Source organism: Myotis myotis, unplaced genomic scaffold (genome assembly GCF_014108235.1).
Source record: "Myotis myotis isolate mMyoMyo1 unplaced genomic scaffold, mMyoMyo1.p scaffold_m19_p_6, whole genome shotgun sequence".
NCBI classification, from domain to species: Eukaryota; Metazoa; Chordata; class Mammalia; order Chiroptera; family Vespertilionidae; genus Myotis; species Myotis myotis.
Window position 1 is genome coordinate 74,819,339 of NW_023416368.1, and position 21,376 is coordinate 74,840,714.

Below are 21,376 nucleotides of genomic sequence, written 5' to 3' on the forward strand. Positions count from 1 at the left end.
GTATCTGATCTGACCTGTTTGGACCAGCAGCCTCAGATCCTTTCTCCTGGGGATGTCTTCAGCAATTTTATCCTGACACATTAGTGAATCTGAGATGCCCTGACTGGTATGGAGTTCTCCCACTCTGCTCCCTCTAACCCCCCAGTTCCACACTGACATCCATATCTCAGAGGACTGGCTCATGGAAACCATGAAGCTCTGGGTCCAGGGCACCAGCTGGTTGCTTTGACTGGACCGTGCCAGCTCCACCCAGTGCCCTATTGTGACCTCGGAGGTTAAGCTGGACTGAGAGAAACCAAGCACAGAGGGCAAAGCCACAACTGGGTCTGCCTGAATTGACTATGTACCATCTCAGCAGAAGTCTCTCCATTGGCTTGAGTAGAGACCATGGCCAAGGACAGGGTGGAGGATGGAAGAGTGGTGTTTCTGCTGTCCATCGCCCTGTTGCTGCCCTGGGCACATAGCTCCCTGGCATGTAGGTCTCTCGTGGTGTTCTTATGTCTGTGCCTCACAGCACAGAGGAGCTGTGTTCAAAAGGTCAAGTTCTAGGATGCTGATTCTCTGGTTCTGGGTGGGAGCTGGGGAACTGCATGTTCAATAAGCCCCTCAGCTGAATGTGATGGAGGGGTGCCTAGATCAGACTTTCAGATCATTGCTCCCACACTACCCTAAACTGTAAAGTTATATGTGGAGGAGCCGTGTGTGTGTGTGTGTGTGTGTGTGTGTGTGTGTGTGTGTGTGTGTGTGTTTAATACCTGTGTTAAGTACTAGAGTGTTCCAGAGTGAATGGAAAATGTAAGCAAACCCCCTGAGAGAAGGCACCAGCTGTCAAGTTGAAGGTGCCACCTGGCCACGTCCTGCAGCTTTAAGGCCAAGGATAAGCCTAGGAAGGTTTTCCCTGCTGCTTTCTCCTTGATTACCTTCTGAAGGCTCATGTGGAGCCTAACTGGTCTAATGCAAAACCATGACATATAAATACTAGAGGCCCAGTGCATGAAATTCATGCCGGCTGCCAGCCCGGGCCTTCCTTCCTGTGGTTGGCCAGCTGGCCCCGCCCCTGATCAAACTCCTGGTTGATGGGACAATTTGCATATTAGGCTTTTAGCATATAAGATAATGAAGGCTGTGTATTAATGCCTATGATGGCTTCATCTCTCTGGATCCTGAGAATTTATGGAGCTTGCGTTATGTTCAATGTGTTGGCTGACAAATATCAAACCTCTACCACATGCTGGGAGCTGTTTTAGGAGCTGGGTTTATACCAGAGAATGGCATATACATTCTCTACCCTTAAGCAATGTTACTATCTAGTGAGGGGAAGGAAGTATTAAATGGATAAATGACCCATAAACAAATTGATCTCATCTCCTGTTAAGTGGTCTGAGGCAGACAAAATTGGCTAATGTGATGGAAGGTCTGCAGGTGGTTGGTGAGACTGCTGTAGTAGGTAGTCACAGAAAGCCTTCCTACCATGACCAGACACGCGTTGAGACCCATCTGATAAGGACATGTATTTCCAAGCAGAAGTGGCAGCAAGTGCAAAGTCCCCTGAATGATGTTCGGTATGTTTCAGAGGCAGACAGGTCAGTGCAGCTGGGGCAGAGGGAGTGGGAAGTGGGAACAGGAGAAAGGTAGGCCCAGAGAGGTCAGGAGGGCCCGGATCATGCTGATCCCCATAGAGGCTCAGTAAGGACTTTGGCTGTTATTCTGGATTCAATGAGAAGCCATAAGAGAGTGTAAATGGGAGAGGGAGAAATCAGAGGTCTTTAGAAAGGTGCTCTGTCTGGTACAGAGGACAGACCGTGCAGGGACAAGAATGGAAGACGGGAGGTGAGGTAGTGATGTGGGGATGTGTGATACGGGGATGTCTCATATGCGGATGTATAGTGTGGGGATGTGTGATGTAGGGCTGTGTGGTGTGGGAATGTGTGGTATGGGATGTGTGATGTAGGGCTGTGTGGTGTGGGAATGTGTGGTATGGGGATGTGTGATGTAGGGCTGTGTGGTGTGTGGATGTGTGGTGGTAGTTGTGTGGATATGGTGATGGTTGGTGATACTAACATGTGGGTGTTGATTTGAATAGATATACCTTTCATATTATACTTCTCTGTTAAAAAATTCTTTCTCCCTGAGAGTAAACATGTTTAACACTTAGAAGGCAGTTTGCCCCATGGTTATGAGAACAGATTCTGGAGTCAGACTGCCCAATTTGAAATTTTAGCTCAGTCATATGCTAGCTGCTGGGTCTTAGCCAGATATCCCAATCTTAAACTTGCCTCTGTGGCCTCACCTTTTAAACGGGCAATAGTAATTTCAGTTACCTCATGGGGTTTACACGATCCTTTAATTGTTGTAGAGAGAACAGAATGGTGCCTGGCAACTACCAAGTGTTCAATAGTTTCGATTTTATGATGTTTATTTTTCTCATGAATCAAATGACATTTCAAAGACATTGAAAGAAGTCAAAGTAATCTTATTACATAGGAAATGCCAAATTTTTATTCCTCTCAAGGTGCCACTGGGATGATCTCTAGAATTAAAATTAGGTGAAAGATGGCACCACTAACCAGTCAGAAACTGGAAGAGGAACCAGTGGGGAAGGAAGGAGCTGGTCAGTTTCCCTCGGCTGTAAGATTTCTGGTGTCTGTGTGGTCCATGTGAGAGGCCCTTGAAGATATCTGTCCAGAGCTGAGGAGAATGTTCTATACCAAGGCCCTGTTTTCAGAGGACAATGAGGCCTGATTTCATATAAATGAATATGCTCACTTGGGTTCCCCCTCTTCGGGGGCAACAACAAGATCCAGGCCCAAGGCTTGTGGTTGTGTCTCCTCCCCAAAGGCCCTCAGTGAGAGACCCATCTAAGAAGCTAAGCTATGGCGAAGGCAACAACCATTGCTCTCCACAGGCACATCCTTACAACTGTGGCACCATTGACAGCCTGGGGGCACACTGTCTGATGGGTTTCCCATCTGAGGTGACCCTGGCTAAGCCATGGCTATCTTTGTGCTAGGATGGGGAGGGGCTAGGAGAAGGGGCATTGTCTTCAAGTCTCTTCCAATCCAACCAACCATGACTATTGGGCTCTGACCCTCTTTCTTCTTTCTGCTTTTAGTGACATGTGGTCAAACAATACACACCCAAACTGAAAAACCAAAAGTTTCAAAAATCATAGGCGGGGAGCCTGCAGCCATCACAGAGTTCCCGTGGCAGGTGAATATTTTTGACCAAGGGAGACATCTCTGTGGAGGATCGATTCTCAATGAGTGGTGGATTCTGTCTGCGTCCCATTGCTTTATAAACAAAAATATGTAAGTACTGCAAACAGACTTCTCTTTAAACCAGTGTGGTCGAATATTTGCTCCTTTCTGCTCATTATGCTCCTGGAGCCTCCATTAGGTTTGTCATAGAAGTTATCAGGAGGTTAAATATATGCCCTTGTGGTTAAACATCACCCTTTGCAGGTGGGAGAGACACTGCTCTCTTTCTAGGAGCTTTTACCGTTTGCTGTGTAGGACCAAAATGGCAGAACAAATGTTCCTTGCGCTTCTCAGAATCTTGCTTTCCTAAGCATTTGCTCCAGGCCTGGCTCCATAGCAGCAGCTCCTGAGGTGCTTGCTGTCTTAGCCTACATCTTCCAATCAGTATTGTTGAGAAACTTCCCAGGTGTTTGTTGGAGCTAGTCCAGCCCTTCTTGCAAATCCAGGGACAATTCCCTCTATTACTTGTGCATAGCATGGCTTCCCAGACATTTGTTGATGAAATTTACAAGTAAATTTGCCCAAACAAGAGACCATCAGGCCAAGAGTTGTTGCCAACAGGGTGGACCTGGAACTTGTGTCTGTCTCCTCCTGCCCAGTAGAGAGGGGCTCTTCACCGTAGCCCCAGATGCACCATCTCCCCAGCTCTCATTATCAGAGCCTCAGACTGTTGAAACTTTTTTCTCATAAGATTCACCTTTTGCTCTTCCATCACTTACCTTTTTTTCCTTTTGTTTTGAAATAAGATCTACCTTGGAGATCATACACGAAAACAGAAATGATATCACCATGAACTTGACAAGGATAAAAGTGGACAAGCTAATTACTCACCCCCATTTTGACAGCTGGATCTTGGATAATGACATCGCTTTACTCTTGCTCCAATCCCCATTTAACTTGAGTGTCACCAAAGTTCCCATCTGCCTTTCAGAAGTCACTGACATACATAGATGGAGAAACTGCTGGGTGTCTGGATGGGGCCTTACTAGTGAGTTACCGTAGCTTAGCCCACCGGAGGGTAGCACCCTGGCTGATGTTTGCAAGGAGAATAAAAAATCTGGAGACTTTGTTGGCCCTGAAAAGGCTGCCTGGTTGATTAGGAGCCTTTAAGGTTCTATGATGAACTTTCTCCTCAGTTCATATGGGAGCTGTCCTTCCTGTGCCTTCCTGGCCTCCTGGAGCAAGTTTTATGCCCAGATTGTGGAACATGAACCTTGAATAGGGCCTCAGGGATGACCCAGGCAGAGGTTTTCAGAGTCAGAGGGATGACTTGGAGAAATGTAGAGGGACATATAGATGGGCAAAGGGGTGGCAAAATGGACTGTGCTCAAGGAAATCCATACCCATGTCATCCTGTGCAGTTCTGTTCCAACTGATGGTGTCAATTCTGTGCCCTTGGGATAAGGGGCTCTGTGACTAAAACATTTGAAAATCACATATCAAGGAGAAAGGCATAAACTGAATGTGAACTCGTCTTTATAGAGTCAACCTGCAAACTACTCCCACCACTTTTCCCAGCCACACAAGATGGTGACCTTCGTCCTTCATCTTGATACATGTGTCTTGCCCCATAATCAACAGAGCAGAAAAAAATGAATTCCAGTCAGTGTTCCTCTTCCCAGCGGTCTCCCAATGGCTGTATGTGGATTCCCACATGGTCCCAAAGCTCAGTGCTACATTAGATTTCCTAAGAATTGCCCTTAGAAATTTATTATGAGCTTCAAAGAGGGCCACTTTCTTAACGTAGAACTCCTCATGCTTCATCCAGCACATCTTCACTGATCCTCTTCTATGATCCAGGGAATGTTCTAGATTCTAGGGCAGGGGTCCTCAAACTTTTTAAACAGGGGGCCAGTTCACTGTCCCTCAGACCGTTGGAGGGCCAGACTATAGTTAAAAAAAAAAACAACTATGAACAAATTCCTATGCACACTGCACATATCTTATTTTGAAGTAAAAAAACAAAACGGAACAAATACAATATTTGTATTTGCATGTGGCCCGCGGGCCGTAGTTTGAGGACCCCTGTTCTAGGGATTCAGCAATACTGTACAAAGACAAAACTATCCTCATCTCTGGGGAGTGAATATTCTAGGTGTTGGGCTCAGCTCCTCGTGAGGCCTGACACAATTCAAGCCCACCATTATGTGTTGTGAGCCCCAGGACAGAACTTGTAACTGTGGAATCTCTTTACATCCTTGTGGATATAAAAGAAACGTATTTTTAGCCTCTAGTTCAGTGGTTCTCAACCTTCCTAATGCTGCAACCCTTTAATACAGTTCCTCATGTTGTGGTGACCCCAATTTCATTGTTACAAATTGAACATAATTAAAGCATAGTGATTAATCACAAAAACAATATGTAATTATATATGTGTTTTCCGATGGTCTTAGGTGACCCCTGTGAAAGGGTTGTTCGACCCCCAGAGGGGTCACGACCCACAGGTTGAGAACCGCTGCTCTAGTTGGAGACTGGCAGCTTCTGTGGGGCTAGAAGATGGTGCACACAGGCTGAAACCCAGTAGGGTCCAGTTCTGGGGAACTCTGGATTCAGGGAGGGTGGGCTTGAGAGTCTGCTGGCCATCCTTCCCACCCTTTCCTCACTCGGTCCACACTGGGTTGTTCTCTGAACCATAGGGAAGTTCCCTTGTCACTGAGGTGAAAAGATACAATGTGGGTGGGTGCTAGACCTCCACTCATAGGGACCACTTTGAGCTCAGGGCCCTCTCTCCATTTGCTTCTTCTTTGGGTCAGTTCCTCTGGGAGGTGTGCATCAAGAGCTGCAGAAAGTCAACATCCAGCTGGTCAAATGGAGAAAGTGCTCCAATATTATGCCTATGGTCACCAGGAACATGCTGTGTGCTGGGAACGCTCATGGTGGGAAGGATGCCTGCCAGGTAATGGAGCTGGTCCTTTGATGGGAAAAGGGCTGCACAGAGGGCTGGCCAACCTTTCCAGGATAACTGGCTGCCCTCCTCCTCCCTGAATAAGTTTCCTAAGGCTGCTGTAACAAACCACCACAAAGAGGGTGGATGAAAACAACAGAAATGTATTCTCTCCAGCTCTAGAGGCCAGAAGTCCATAGTCAAAGCACCCATAGGTCCACACTCCCTTTGGAGGCTCCAGGGGAGGATCCTTCCTGGCCCTTCGTGGCTTCTGGTGGTTAAAATCCTTGACATTCCATAGGTTATAGGGGCTTCACTCCAACCTCTGCCTCCATCTCTTTCCATGGTCTTCTCCCCTGTGTGCATGTCTCTTCTGTTTTCTCTTAAAAGGACAGTGTTGGATTAGGGCCCACCCTAATTGAATATGACTTCATCCTAATTAAACTAATTATATTTGCAAAGACCCCTTTTTAAATAGGGCCACAGCCTGCGGTTCTGGGTGAACATGAATTTGGGAGAGATGATCTTCAACCTAGTACAGATGCTCTGTAACCAAACAGAGGCTGTGCAGGGTGGTGGTTGGGGGTGCGGGTTCCCCTAGCTTCTCTACTTACTGCCTATGACTTCCCTCTGTGCCTTTTCACATTTCATCACCTGTAAAATGGGAATACTAAGAGTCCCACCTTTTAGAACTGTTGTGGAAATTGATTCAATGCACAGCACGGTAGAGGTGGAACACGAACCTTGAGTAGGGCTTCAGGGATGACCCAGGCAGAGGTTTTCAGAATCAGAGGGGTAACGTGGAGAAATTTAGAGGGACATATTGATGGGCAAAGGGGTGGCAACATGGACTGGGCTCATTTTGCTGTGAATATCGTGTTTTCCATCACCATCTCTTAGACATGTTTGGATCCTATGTCTGTAAAATAGTAATGCATAACGATGTAGAAAGTTGACTAAGGCGTTTCCTCTGCATGGTTGGAATTACAAATGTTATTTATTGCACTTATTTATTTGAGTACCTGGTAAAGGAAATTCAAGTGGTGAAGATGGCGCACAGTGTACCTTTTACACTCCCCAGAGAAACCACTGCTACAGAGTCCCATAGTCTACCCAAAACATTCTTCTTATACACTATCATGTGTTTATGTATAAATTTAATTATTGATATAATTATGGGATTTTTCATGTTATTTTTCCATATTTGAGTTTTTTGACTTTTTTTTTTTAAGACACCTTATTCTTCAATAGAATTTAAAAAATGGTCCAAAAGGTTTGGGGGCATAAAAAGGCAGAGTAGGCCTCAATTTCCATGTCAATGATGTCTGTTTTGTTTGTAAATATTGGCAATCTTTTTCATGATGTTCTTTCATTTATTATTGACTCTATTATAGATGTTCCCCATTCCACCCCCCCCACCACCACCACCAATTTAACCACCTCCACCCAGCTCCCATCAACCGTCCCTCTGGCCATTACCACACTGTTGTCTGTGCCCATAGCTATGCATATATGTTCTTTGGCTAATCTCTTCACCTTCATTCAGTCAGTCTCCCCCATCCTATTTCCTCTGATGTCTGTCAGTCTGTTCCATGTATCCTTACTTCATATTCTATTTTGTTCATCAGTTTATTTTGTTCATTAGATTCTACATATAAGTGAGTTCATATGGTATTTATCATTCTCTGTCTGGCTGATTTCGCTTAGCATAATAATCTCCAGGTCCACCCATGCTATCACAAAAGGTAACAGTTCCTTCTTTTTAACAGCCATATAGTGTTCCATTGTGTAGATGTACCACAGCTTTTTTATCCACTCATCCTCTGATGCGCACTTGGACAGTTTCCAGTGCTGTAAATAACGCTGCTATGAACATAGCGGTGTATTTATGCTTTCTGAATGGTGTTTTGGGATTCTTCAGATATATTCCTAGAAGTGAGATCCCTGGGTCAAATGGCAGTCATTTTATTTTTTTGAGAAAATGCACACTTTTTTTCACAGTGATTGCACCCATCTCATTGCTGCCAGCAGTGTAGTAGGGTTCCATTTTTCCATATCCTCGCCAGCACTTGTTTGTTAACTTATTGATGATGGTCATTCGGACAGATGTGAAATGATATTTTTAAAAGTGTAAATTGTTTAAAATTTCATGTTTTAAACTAAAATGTGATCTTTTAACTAAGGAGTTCCCTCTGCATGGTTGGAATTAGGAATTACATATACTATGTCAGTTGGTATGCCTGCTGTATTCAACCAATGACCTATTATGGGGCATAATGGACTTTTGTGCTTGTGTTTTCACCTTTTGCTGTGGTGAACAATCCAAGAAGAGCAATATGGGCTGGCTGAAAGTGGCTTTGAAGTAAAAAGGCAGAGGGACAATTGAAAGAATTCTGAAATTTTAAAAAGTGCTTAGAGGCAACATGGACTAGCAAATCACTTCTTTGTATGTTAAAATGAATGCACACAACTACATGAAGGTGATGATGGATGTTCCTTTTATGACCAAGTTGTCACTTATCATCACTGCTTTTGACCAAACTGCTTGTCACTCTTTCTGACAGTCACAGATCTGGGAACATAGCCATGTAGTTGGAGAGTCTAATCAAAATTTAAAATGTCTGCTCATCAAAAGTCACTGTGTTTCTTGCCTTGTACCAGGTGCCTATACAATAGGCTATAGGAGTAACTTGTTACTATTCTTTCTATTCCCAAACAACTTTTCTCTTCTAGGGTGACAGTGGGGGACCTCTGGTTTGCCAGAAAAAGGACAAAAACATATGGTACCAGCTGGGCATTGTCAGCTGGGGAGTGGGCTGTGGCCGGAAGAATGTGCCTGGAGTGTACACGAAGGTGGCTAATTACCTTGTATGGATTAATGTGGAGACCAACCTGTCAGGAAGGCCCTACATGCATGAGTCAGACTCTGGGTACAGTTTGCTTCTATCACCATCGCCCATCTTGTTACTCTATTTTGTGATGCTTCTATTAACACTGTGACTAAACACTGTATTACCTCAAAGCCCAGTGCCCTTCTCAGTTTGTGGAGTAAGGTCAAGGGTGCGGTGAAGGCTGTGAGGAGGGATTCGCATATGATTAGTTGTGCCTGAAGTAATCATGTACATATAGGGGTGCTTACAAAACCTGGGACCCACAACCACGCCTATTGTTCCCCTGGATCTTGGGGTAAGTTACCACCAATTTCAGCCTGAGTCCTCTCCACAGGCTTGGGTGGAGCATCCCTCCATGGGATCTCTGAAACAGAAAGCCTGTTCTTCCCTCTCTTACAGACAGGTATCCTTCCACAACTTATTTCATCTTCCAAAGGTGTTGGCAGCTCTCAATTTTCTTTTGCTCCTGAAATAAGAAACAATCCAGCTTCTCTCCCTTTGTTTGCAGTTCATCCCTGAGACCTACAGACTTGGTTTCCAGAAAGATCCTGTTCTTTATCCTCCTCTGCTTCCATATCTACTACCTGGTCCAGAGCCCCCATAAATGTTGATTTTGTCTCTTATAGATCATGCACAATGATGCTAAGATTCAGGGTCAGGAAACCATTGAATAGAAAAGTCCTAGAGATGAGGTGGGAAAGCAAAACACTGTGAATGAGGGTAGCATGTAGCTGCTGCCTCTTCCTCCACAGGAAAGAACGACTCTTCCATCCCCACCTCCCCAGAAGATGCTATATATCTGTCTCCAGCCAAGTTCAAAACATCAGAGTGTTCTTCTGAAAGGGTCCCTCTTTCCCACCTCATAGCTAAATTAGCATAAGATAATTTGGGCTGCCATACCTTTTCCATCTGAATTTGGTTTCTGTCTTCTCCAGTGGGACCAAAACAATCTTCTAAGAGAGATTCCAAAATGCAGGCTAAGGCCCCTTGACCCATTTTTTAAAAATCTCAATTGCTATGGTTGGGTAGTCACAAAGAGAATGTAAAGATAGGCCCTCCTGCACAGTGTCAAGGGCATGGTTCTGATTAATGACAGAGATGGAAGGAGGCAAACTCTGTCCTCTGCACTTGCAGTCCAGGCTGTGTGCTCAATCAGGCCGTGGGCACAGCTGCAGCCAAGGCTAGTGCCAGTGCAAGGACTGCCGACCTTGGGTGAATTATCACCCTTGTCCGACCCCAACATATACATTGAGAAGGACAACTAGTCTTATAAAAATGAACAATGTAATTACTGGTGTAATAGAAGCAATGAAAAATTCCAGAGTGATAGAATATATAAAGAACTCTTCAACTCAATAATAAGAAGGAAAACAACCCAACTTTCAAGAAAAAAAACTGACAAATTACTTAAGTAGACATTTCATTAGTTAAGATAAGTGAATGGCTAATATGCATATGAAAATATACTCAACATGATTCGTTATTAGAGAAATGCAAATTAAATTTACAATGAGATACCACTATACACCAACCAGAAGAGCTATAATTAAAAAAAAACACCAGTAACAAATATTGGCAAGGATGTGTAGATACTGGAACCTTCCACTTTGCTGGTGGTAATATAAGATAACAGTTTGGCATTTCTTAAAATGTTAAAAATGTATCACTCAACACTCCTAGGAATTCTACTCCTAGGAACCTACCCAACATGTATGTGTATGCTCTTAGCACCATTATTCAGTAGAGCCCCGATCTAGAAATAACCCAGATTTTCATTAACTGGTGGTAAATGGATAAACAAATGTGGTATATTCATCCATACACTGGAATACTATGTAGCAATACAATGGAATGAACCTCTGATATGTTGTACAACACAGATGAATGTCAAAGCCATGATGCCAAGTGAAAGAAGCCAGACACATAACACTGCCTATTGTTTAAGTCAATTTACATGAAATATTTAGAAAAGGCAAATTAACAGAGACAGAAATCAGATCAGAAGAGGCTGAGGTGGGAGTGGTGATTAACTGCAAAGGAGCATAAAGAAACTTTCTGGGACGATGGAAACGTTCCAAACTGGATTGCAGTGATGGCAGCACACCTATAAACGTCTAAACAACCACCACCACACACACACACACAAAATAAAAGACATTGCACACCTAGAGTGAGCAGACATTATGGTATGTAAATTGTAACAAAGTTGTTAAAAATTTTAAAGCCAAAATTCTTATGAAGAGATAACAATTCAGACATTGCTATACACATTTAATGATTAACTTTGGTGTTAATTACATTAACTTTGTGCTGTCCTATAAACTTTGAGAGCTGTTTGTTGTCATTCCTAGGGACTTTCCAGGGAGCCCAAATATTGGAAGTTTTTAAGCAATGAGTGAGATTATGGACCCACCAGTATCATGAGACACAGAGTCACAGAGCCTCCTAGTGCCCTGCCCTGCCGGCTGGGGCGGGGGCGGGAGGGGCGGGGGGGGGGGGGCCGTGTTAAAATGTTTCTTCCTGGTGGATTCCAGGCGCCTCTAGAATTAGATAATTTCAGAGCACAGATTTTTCCCAAATGACCATCCAGCCAGAATAAGGGGTAGATTAGAGCAGATGGCATGAGCCCAGGAGGTCTCATATCGACTTTTGAATCCAGTTGGCTTCCGCCAGCAGTGCTGTCTCAGAAACATTATTCCCTGAAGTTCTCACTGTTGGCTGCTGACTGCTAATTGAAGAAATACTTTCAGAAATGAGGGAAGCGAACGCAAGTCTGCAGAAGCCAGTGTGGTTTGAACATGGAAAATTACCTGCTCTTGCCTTGCTCTCAGGAAACTTGGTGCAGTTGGGAAAAGCATGTTCTGGTTCCGGCCATGTCTCTTGCAGGGCATGCGACCTTGGGCCAGGTATTTAACTTCTCTAAGCCTCAGCTTTCTAGCTTTTAATAGGAAGATAGGCAATAACGATGCCTTCCTCATATGTATCAGCAGCAAATTCATATAGAGAGACCACATGTCTGCTCTGTATAAAGGAAAGTGAAGTCAGACCGTCTGAGCTTTACCCTGAATCGTGGTACAATCTTGGGTCTCTCTCTTTGCTTTGTTTTTCCTGGGACAACACATTTGTCTGGAGACTGTCCTGATACTGGTAGAAGCTTAGAATCTTTGAATTCTATTTACCATTGTTGCTGCTCACGTTAGCTCTATATGTCTAACATTATAGTTGTTGCTTTGTACTATATATTCATTTATATTTACCCACATATTTATTCTTTTGGGTTTTATTTCTACCCAGGGTCATTATTTCTTCTGCCAGAAGTTCTACTTCTCATTATTCTTCCCATGCAGACCTGTGGGCAACAAATTCCCTCAGTTTTTTTTTTTTTGGCTTCAAAACATTTTCATTTTACCATCATTTTTGAAGGCTATTTTGCTGGGCTAGGTTCTAGACCAGGGGTGGGCAAACTTTTTGACTCGAGGGCCACAATGGGTTCTTAAACTGGACCGGAGTGCCGGAACAAAAGCATGGATGGAGTGTTTGTGTGAACTAATATAAATTCAAAGTAAATATCATTACATAAAAGGGTACGGTCTTTTTTTTTTTTAGTTTTATTCATTTCAAACAGGCCAGATCTGGCCTGCGGGCCATAGTTTGCCCACGGCTGTTCTAGACTGTCTCTTATTTTTCTTTCGTCACTTTAAAGATGTCATTCCATTAATTTCTGGCTTCCATCATTTCTGTTGAGAAGTCATATGCCATTTTGATTGCTGCTCCTCTGAAGGTAATGTGGCTTTTTTCCTCTCCCGTCTTGGGTTTTCATTAGTTTTACTATCATGTGCCTATTTGTACTACTTCTGTGTTCCGTTTGCTTGAGATTCTCTGAGCTTCTTGAACATGGGGGCTGGATGTTCTTAAGTTCTGAAAAATGCTCATTCGATATTTTTTAAATATTCATTTCATCTCAGCCCTTTCCCTCTCTTTCTGAAATTGTAATTATACATATGATGGACACTGTGAATGTGGCCCACATGTCTCTAATGCTGTGCACATTTCCTTTTTCTTGTCTCTTGGCACTGGCTTGTCTTTCAGTTAACTAACTCTGTGCTCTGCTGCCTCTAATATGCTGTGGATACCAACAATTTCATTAAGATATTATATATTTCTAAGTTCTATAAGACCCATCAATTCTTTTTTTTATTTATTTATTGCTTAAAGTATTACAAAGGGTATTACATATGTGTCCATTTTTTTCCCCCCGCCCTAGACAGTCCCCTAGCCTCCCCTATCCCCCAGTGTCTTATGTCCATTGGTTATGCTTATATGCATGCATACAAGTCCTTTAGTTGATCTCTTACCCCCCTACCTCCTGCCCCCCAACCCTTCCCAGCCTTCCCGCTGCAGTTTGACAATCTGTTTGAGGCAGCTCTGCCTCTGTATCTATTATTGTTCAAAAGTTTATAATGGTCTCTATTATCCATGAATGAGTGAGATCATGTGGTATTTTTCCTTCATTGACTGGCTTATTTCACTTAGCATAATGCTCTCCAGTTCCATCCATGACGTTGCAAATGGTAAGAGTTCCTTCCTTTTTAGAGCAGCATAGTATTCCATCGTGTAGATGTACCACAGTTTTCTAATCCATTCATCTACTGTAATTCTTTATAAATTATACTCCTTAAAAACGTTATTGTATTGGGGTGACATGGGTACATAAAATTATATAGCTTTAGGTGTACAATTCTATAATACATCATCTAGATATTCTATTCTGTGTTCACCACCCAAAGTCTAGCCTCCTTCTATCACAATTTATTGTCTCTTTGCCTCTAGCAATCATCATATTGTTGTCTGAGTTGTTGTTTTTATTGTTGTTGTTTTGATTAATCCCTTCACCAATTTTGAATCTTTTCATTCATTCTGTCCACCTTCCCTCCATTTCATTTAAAATACTTATTATGGTGCTCGCTTCGGCAGCACATATACTAAAATTGGAACAATACAGAGAAGATTAGCATGGCCCCTGCGCAAGGATGACATGCAAATTCGTGAAGCATTCCATATTTAAAAAATAAATAAAATATTTATTATGGTTCATCTGAAGCTCCATGTCTGGTTCTTCCAATGTCTGAATCTCATGTGATTCATGTTTTCCAGTCTGCTTTGAAATGAGTACAGCTTCACCAGCCATCTTTAGGACAGTGTTTCCATAATTTCTTTTCTATATTCTTACATTCCACTTTCTGTGCTCTTCTATTTAAAACATGTAAGTGGCACATAGTTGGTTTTCTTTTTCATCTATATTGACAATGTTAATGTCTAAACTGTGAGGTATATTTTTTTTCTTTTTTGGTAAGGTTAGTAATTCTAATTTTTTAATTTTAATTAAATGTAATAAATTCAAATAATCGACATTGTGCATTTAGAAAAAGGAAAGAGAAAGAGGTTCCATCCACCGACTGTTGCTTCCACCTGAGAAGAGTCCCCTGCCCTATGTTGGCTGATAAATTAAAGGGCTGATCACCTCCATCCAGTCAGGGGCCAGCTGGGTCCTGGCTGCCTTTGCAGTCAGACCTCAGACAGGCTCAGTCTCTCTCTCTCTGATCCTTATTTCCCAGGCATGGCCTTTGCCGTCCTGATTGAGAGCCTGCCGGTCTCAAACTCCTCAGCCTTGAAAGCCTACAGGAGAGCTGGGGGGTCCCACCTACATCTCCAGCTTCTCACCTCGGGAGCTTCAGCCTGGCTCCTGTCTTGGGGAGGACAGGAGTGGTGGTCTTGAGGCAGGTTCCTTCCTGTGGTGGGCCTTTCTTCCCTAAGCATTGGCGACAGCACGGCCACTCCTGTCCTTTAACTTCATGTTAGCCTAGCGTCTTGCCAGTCATTCATTCAGCTTGAAATTGTGCACTTGGGGCCTCTTAAGTTCCGGGTTCTCTTCCAGATCCTGCCACACCTGAGAGCTTTACTGGTTTCTCTCTGCTCCTGTGGATGGCCTCTTTCTGAGCCAAGTCTGAGTCTCAGCCTGCATTGACAATTGGCAAATGTCCCCAGGGGAGAGGAGGGACAAAAACCTGTGGGCAACTAGGCAATATCACCTCATTTTGTAACAGTGTTGGTTCTCTGAAATATGTAGTTTCTTTAGTTCTCACTGCTCTCATAGCTTTCTTATGCCGATTCCAAAAAATTACTCAGGTTTTTCTGTTGATACAGTGGGAATGCCGATTTACTATTGTTTACAGCACACTACCTAGAAGTGGAAATTGAGGGACTGGTTTTTAATCCATTGGAAAGGAAAATTCCCTGCCCCCCCCCCCCCCCGCCCTGTTTACAGTATCCATTATCAGGATTTTTGCTTCAACACAGCTGTTGGCCATCTTCAATATAAAGTTTTCCTCTGAAATATTAGTCATAGCATGTCATTGCTATCCTCGTAAAGGGCATCTGGAGGAAAAGGAGAAATCTGAACCTAGGGCCTTAGCAGAAGTCAGTAAGGAAAGAGACAGGCACTCATGGGCAATGCAAATTTTAAATGACGTAGCAAAGAGTGGGTTGGAGTAGGAATTATCAGGTTGTGTTTTGACACTGGATTCTGCCCCATACTGGGTTACACTGGGTGAGCCATTTATTTCTCTCAGTCTCAGTCTTCTGGTGTTTAAAATAAGGTTTGTTTGGCAGCAAAAACTATTCCTTACTCACCATTCCAATGCTGTCACATTGGGCATAGTGGAGCCCTGACTTAGCGCTTGTCTGTCTGTTTGAAACAGCCCCCAATACAATAGAAGTACTAGAAGGGCAGTGCGATTATCTGGCTTTTTTGGAAAACAGATAAATGACCTCTGAAATAATCTCTTCATCATAGCTAGAGTGGAATGAGAGGGCTCAGTATTAGGGAGACGCCAAAAGTGCTGAAGACATAAAGATCTACCTTACTCTGTCATTCCAGCCAAGGGGGCTGAAACCTGCAAGTCCAGGGTCCTGGAGCTGGACAGAGGGTTCCCCAAGCCCCCATGGTCCTGGGGGCCAGGGGCCAGCCTGAGATGCCAGGGAACTGGAGGGGGTGTGAGGATAAGGCACGACTTAGCTGGAGGGCCTGTGTCAATTCATCACCACCTCTGCCCTATTTGACCTACTTCAGACACTGTCAGTCTGGTGGCATCTGCTGCAAGAGAAAGGAGCCTAGCACATAAACACAAATCGGGAGGAGCAGAGCTATTTGGGGCAGGAGACATTAGGAAATAGAAAGTTCTCCCTGGGGAGTGTAGCCTGCTTCTTTTTCCACTTCTGTATTTGAGCTCTGCCCTGATTCTTTCTTGTTCCCAGCCAGCTAGGGTATTGAGCACAGAATGACAGAGACTCTGCTCCCGTTTCATTAATTCCACGTGGGACAGAGTGGGTAAGGCAGGTCCTGCGCTTGTGCCTTCACACAGAAATTAGACTCTGATTGATTCAGTTTAGAGTGAAGAACTGAAGTCTTCAAAGAATGTTAGATCTAATCTCAATATTGACCTTGTTCCTTAATTCCTGGCTGTTGTTTTTTGTTTGTTTGCTTTCTTGTGTGTATGCAGGGGCGGGGGGCGGGGGGTTGTTTTTTTGCACTAACTTGGAATTCTAAATCCCCACGCACCCTCTGAGCTAGAATAAAGGAGATTGATGATCCTGAAACTAGGCAGTCCTGTGGTGATAAACAAGGAATCTGATCAAGGCTGAAAAAGGTGGAACCAAATCAGCCAGTTCCCCAACTGGGATTAAAAATGAGATCGAGGCCCTGACCCGTTTTGCTCTGTGGTTAGAGCATCAGTCCACGAACTAAAGGGGCTTGGGTTTGATTCTGGTCAAGGGCACATAACTCAGTCGTAGGCTCCATCCCCAGCTCCGGTCAGGAGGCAACCAATCAATGTGTCTCTCTCACATTGATGTTTCTCTCTCTCCCCCTCCCTAAAATTCTCTCTAAAATTGTATGGGAAAAATATCCTCAGGTGTAGATTAACAAAATAAACAAAACAAAAAAAATGAGATTGAAGACTCCGTCATTCTAAGTACATCTTGAGAAAATTGTCTTTGCAAGCTGGCAAATTCTAAGGACTAAGGACCAATTTCCCAAGTATTATATCGTGTGGTCCTCCTAACAGCCAAATGGGGGTGGTCTTAAAGTGTCATCTTAAATACATGCAAAATTCTGTGCCACAGGCTGGTGTTGATACTCAGCACGGGGCAGTCCTCCTAACTCTCCGAGGATTGTAATGACTGACATCGGGGAAACCTTACTTCCCAGACTCCTTCTGTAGGAGTTGAGTCCCTTCATATTAAGGTCCCTGATGTCTTTGAGGCCTCTGTGTCTTCCTGTGTGAAAGTCAGATTAAGGGGCCTCAAAGGCCTCTCCCACTTCTATCCTTGGTGACTGGAGGCCAGACACCTCTCTATTGGTTTCTATTACTTAGAGTTTTCTTGTTCTTCAATAAAAAATATTCGCAGAAAGTGATGTCCTTTACAGGAAATGTTCACATATAGCTCCTTGAATTCTCAAGGCCCCTTTTAACTCCTTTTTAGAAACGAGTAAACTCAGGCTGAGAAATTTAAGGGAACTTGCCCTGGGCTGGTTTACTTTAAAGGCCCTGTTACCCACACCACAGCCTCTCACTGGCTGTCTCCCTCTCTCCACTCCATCCTGGACCAAACCCAGTGCTCAAGCTTTGCTCTCTGCTTGTTTCCCAGGAAACTAGCTCCATCAGGGAGCTCACCAAATGACAGGGTTTCAATCACTACCTGTTGAGAGATAATCTCCAGCCCCAGCTCTTAGCCAAGACGTTCTCTCTTGCCGGCACGCAGAGCTACTGGTGATACTGTGGGCCCTGCTCACTTTTGCCTCCTGGGCCCATGTGAATCCAGCATGACCTCATCTTAACATGGTGACATCTGCAAGGACTCTATTTACAAATAAGGTCACATTTTATTGGGGGCGGGGGGGACGACACAATTTTACACTCTACAATAATCAAACTTAAAACTGGCAACTAAGAGAAAATCTTAAAAGCAAACAAAAGAGTGGAAAAGAATCATGTTCACAGGATGGTAGATTTTTTCCATTGGAAACAACACAAACAAAAAACAGACAATAAAGCAACATCTTTATATATTTCTGGAGAAAAAATGTCACTGTAGCATTTTACATACAGCAAAAATATGTTTCATGAACCCAGGAATGAAGGTGTTCTCAGACATGCAAAAGCTGCACAAATTCATCACTAGCAGAAATACACTACAAGAAATGTTAATGGAAGTCATTCAAGCAGAAAGAAGATAATACCAGATGGAAATGTGAATCAACCAAAGGAATGAAGGACACTAGAAATGGTAACTATGTGGGTAAATAGAAAATATTTCTTCTTATTATTTAAATAGAAAATAATTGACTGCTTAAAACAAAAATTATAACAATGTATTAGGGAGTTTATAATATGCATAGAATAAAATCTATATATATATAAAAAGAAAGCAACCAGAATGCTGTAATGACCAGAATGACCGGTCATTATAACACCTACTGCGGTCAGCAAACTGGCTGGATCTGGGAGTGGCACCAGTCAGCCAACCCTTGCGGCCCCTCCCCCTAGCCGCCCCTGCCCCCGATGGGCCCCCCACCACTCCAATTGGCCTGCAGCCTCTCCCCCCAGCCAGCCCTGCCCCCAAGCTGTCCCTCCACCCCAATCAGGGGCAAGGACTGCTAGCCAACCTCCTGCCATCTCCTCCCGACAGGCATAGCCCTCATCTGCGCCAATTGGGGCTGGGCTGGCCTGACCCCACCCGTGCACGAATTCGTGCACTGGGCCTCTAGTGTATAATAATAGCACAATGACCAAAATAGAAGTATGGAACTATATTGTTTGAAGGTACTTTCAGTACACATTTAAGTGATGCAATAACAATGAAGTAGATGGTGATAAAGATGTTTACTATAAACCTCAAAGTAATACTAAGATAATACAACAATGATATGTAGCTAATAGCCATATATCTTAGGAGATAAAGTGAAACAAAAATATTCAATATCTTAAAAGAAAGAAGTGAGAAAAAATGAAAACAGGAACAAAGAACAGGTAGGACAAGTAGAAAACAAATGAAAATATAGAATATTTAAACCTAACCATATAAATCATCACATCAAATTTAATGGTGTAAACACCCCAATTAAAGTCAGAAAGTCAGATTAGTTTAAAAAGCACAACTCAACTATATGCTGCATACCCACTCACTTTAAGTATAAAGATACAAATTGATTGAAAGTGAAATGATGTGAAGTTATATATACAGTGAACATGAATCTGAAGAAAGTTGGAGTAACTATATTCATCTAAAACAGAGTGGATTTCAGAATAAAGAATATTTCCAGGGATAAAAGATTATTTTTAATAAAAAAGTCAACTCATCAAAAGAATATAAAAATTTAAAATGTTTATGCCCTTAGCACAGAATTTTCAAATACATGAAGCAAAACTGCAAGGAGAAATAGACAAATGCACAATTACAGAAGGATATTTCAACACTGCTCTCTCAGTAATTGATGGAAAAAGTAGACAGAATGTCAGTAAAAAATTTAGAAGACTTAAACAGCATAATCAACCAACTTGAATAATTGTCAATTATAGAACACCTCATCCAACAACAGCAAAATATATATTCTTCTCAAGTGCACTCAAGACCTTTACAATGAACCATATTCTGAGCTGTAAAATTAGCCTCAATAATTTCAAAAGCATTCAGAGTATATAGAGTATGATTTTGGATAATGGAATGAAATTAGAAACTGATAAGAGATCTCTGGAAAACCTCCAAATAGTTGGAAACTAAATAACACACTTTTAAATAACTCATACGTAAAAGAAAAACATCAAAAAGAAAAATTAAAAGAATTGTTATCTAAGTGAAACTTGAGAACACAGTATATAAAACTTGTGAGGTTCCACAAAGGTAGCAGAAGGAAATTTATGACACTAAATACCTATCTGAGGAAAGGAAAAGAGTCTCCAATCAATGATATTAGTTTCCACATAGAGGTCAGTAAAATGGAGAGAAAAGCAAAGCTAAAGTAAGCAGAATGAATACAATTTTAAGGATCAGAGCAGAAATCAATTGGATAGGAAATATTGCAGAGAAAAATCAATGAGTCCAAATGTTGGTTCAGTCAGAAGATCAGGAAAATTGATAAGCCAGTAGAAAGAATGACTAGAAAAACAGAGAAGAAACAATTTACTGCTACCAGGAATGAGAGAAGTAACATCATTAGAGAGTCTATGGTTATTAAGAAGAGAAGGGACTATTATGTCAATAAATAAGATAGATAAATGTAATGTAGAACAAAAACTAGCAAAGCTTATTCATGAAGAAATAGATAATAGCCCTATGTCTGTTAAACAAATTGAATTTGCAATGAAAACCCTCTCACAAAGAAAACTAAAAATGTAGATGTTTTCACTGGCAAATTTTATGAAACATTTAAAGAAAAACTCATATCAATTCTAACTCACTTTTCTAGAAACCTGAAGAAGAGGGAATGACTCCCAAATGATTCTGTGAGGCCAGCATTAACTTGATACCACAAATCAGACAAAGACATTACAAGAAAACTCAGACCAATATCCCTCATATACATGAAAGCAAAAGTTCTTAAGGAAATTTTAGCAGATCAAGTTCAACATTATATAAAAGGGATACTATATCATGAGCAAATAGATTTATCCCAGGAAAAAAGGTTGATTTAACAAGTTAAAAATCAATGTAATTCACCATATTCACAGACTAATAAACAACATCCATATGATCATCTTACAGTTTCAAAATATCATTGTCAAAATCCAACATATATCCCTGATTTATATTTTAAAAAAGCACAACAACTTTCTGCTAACTAGGAATAGGAGACTTGACAAAGAATTTGTATGAAATATCTAACTATCATCATATTTAATGATGAAAAACTTACCCAAGTCAAGGATGTCTGCTCTTATCACTTCCATTCCACATCATACAGGAGATCAAGTTCTGCATAAGGAAAAGTGGGGAGGGGAGGCATACAGATGAAAAATAAAGAAGTACAACTGTCTCTATTGCTGATGACATGATCTTCTATATAGAAAATCCCATAGAAACAAAAAAGAAACTAGAATTAATGAGTTTTTCAAGGTGACAGCATACAGAATTAATGTGCAAAAATCAACTGTATTTGTATAAACTGGCAGTGAATGATTGGAAAGTGAAATTTAAAAAAACAAAGGAATACTATGTATCTGTAAAAAAGAAGGATCTCTTTCCCTTTGAGACAGCATGGAGGGACCTGGAGACTATTATGCTAATCT

General features: G+C 42.2%; 1 protein-coding gene and 1 non-coding gene across 2 annotated transcripts; both read left to right on the forward strand.

Moving 5' to 3' along the window:
* The first annotated feature begins 387 nt into the window (after positions 1–387).
* LOC118658508 (serine protease 52-like) lies at positions 388–9,141 on the forward strand. The gene is made up of 6 exons (XM_036314032.1): positions 388–475; positions 3,113–3,308; positions 4,004–4,223; positions 5,492–5,498; positions 6,011–6,153; positions 8,875–9,141. The coding sequence occupies exons 1-6, from the start codon at positions 388–390 to the stop codon at positions 9,139–9,141; spliced, it is 921 nt and encodes a 306-aa protein (XP_036169925.1).
* Positions 9,142–13,990: 4,849 nt separating this feature from the next.
* On the forward strand, positions 13,991–14,097 carry LOC118659555. The gene has a single exon (XR_004968640.1). It is a non-coding gene; the product is annotated as a U6 spliceosomal RNA (small nuclear RNA).
* Positions 14,098–21,376: the final 7,279 nt, after the last annotated feature.

What these genes read in the sequence shown, in the direction of transcription:
- LOC118658508 (XM_036314032.1), top strand. Translation starts at nt 388, where the DNA reads ATGGCCAAGGACAGGGTGGAGGATGGAAGAGTGGTGTTTCTGCTGTCC. An exon ending in TGCTTTATAAACAAAAATAT is followed by an intron (nt 3,309 to 4,003) that starts GTAAGTACTGCA and finishes TTTTGAAATAAG; the next exon opens with ATCTACCTTGGAGATCATAC. An exon ending in GTGGGAAGGATGCCTGCCAG is followed by an intron (nt 6,154 to 8,874) that starts GTAATGGAGCTG and finishes TTTCTCTTCTAG; the next exon opens with GGTGACAGTGGGGGACCTCT.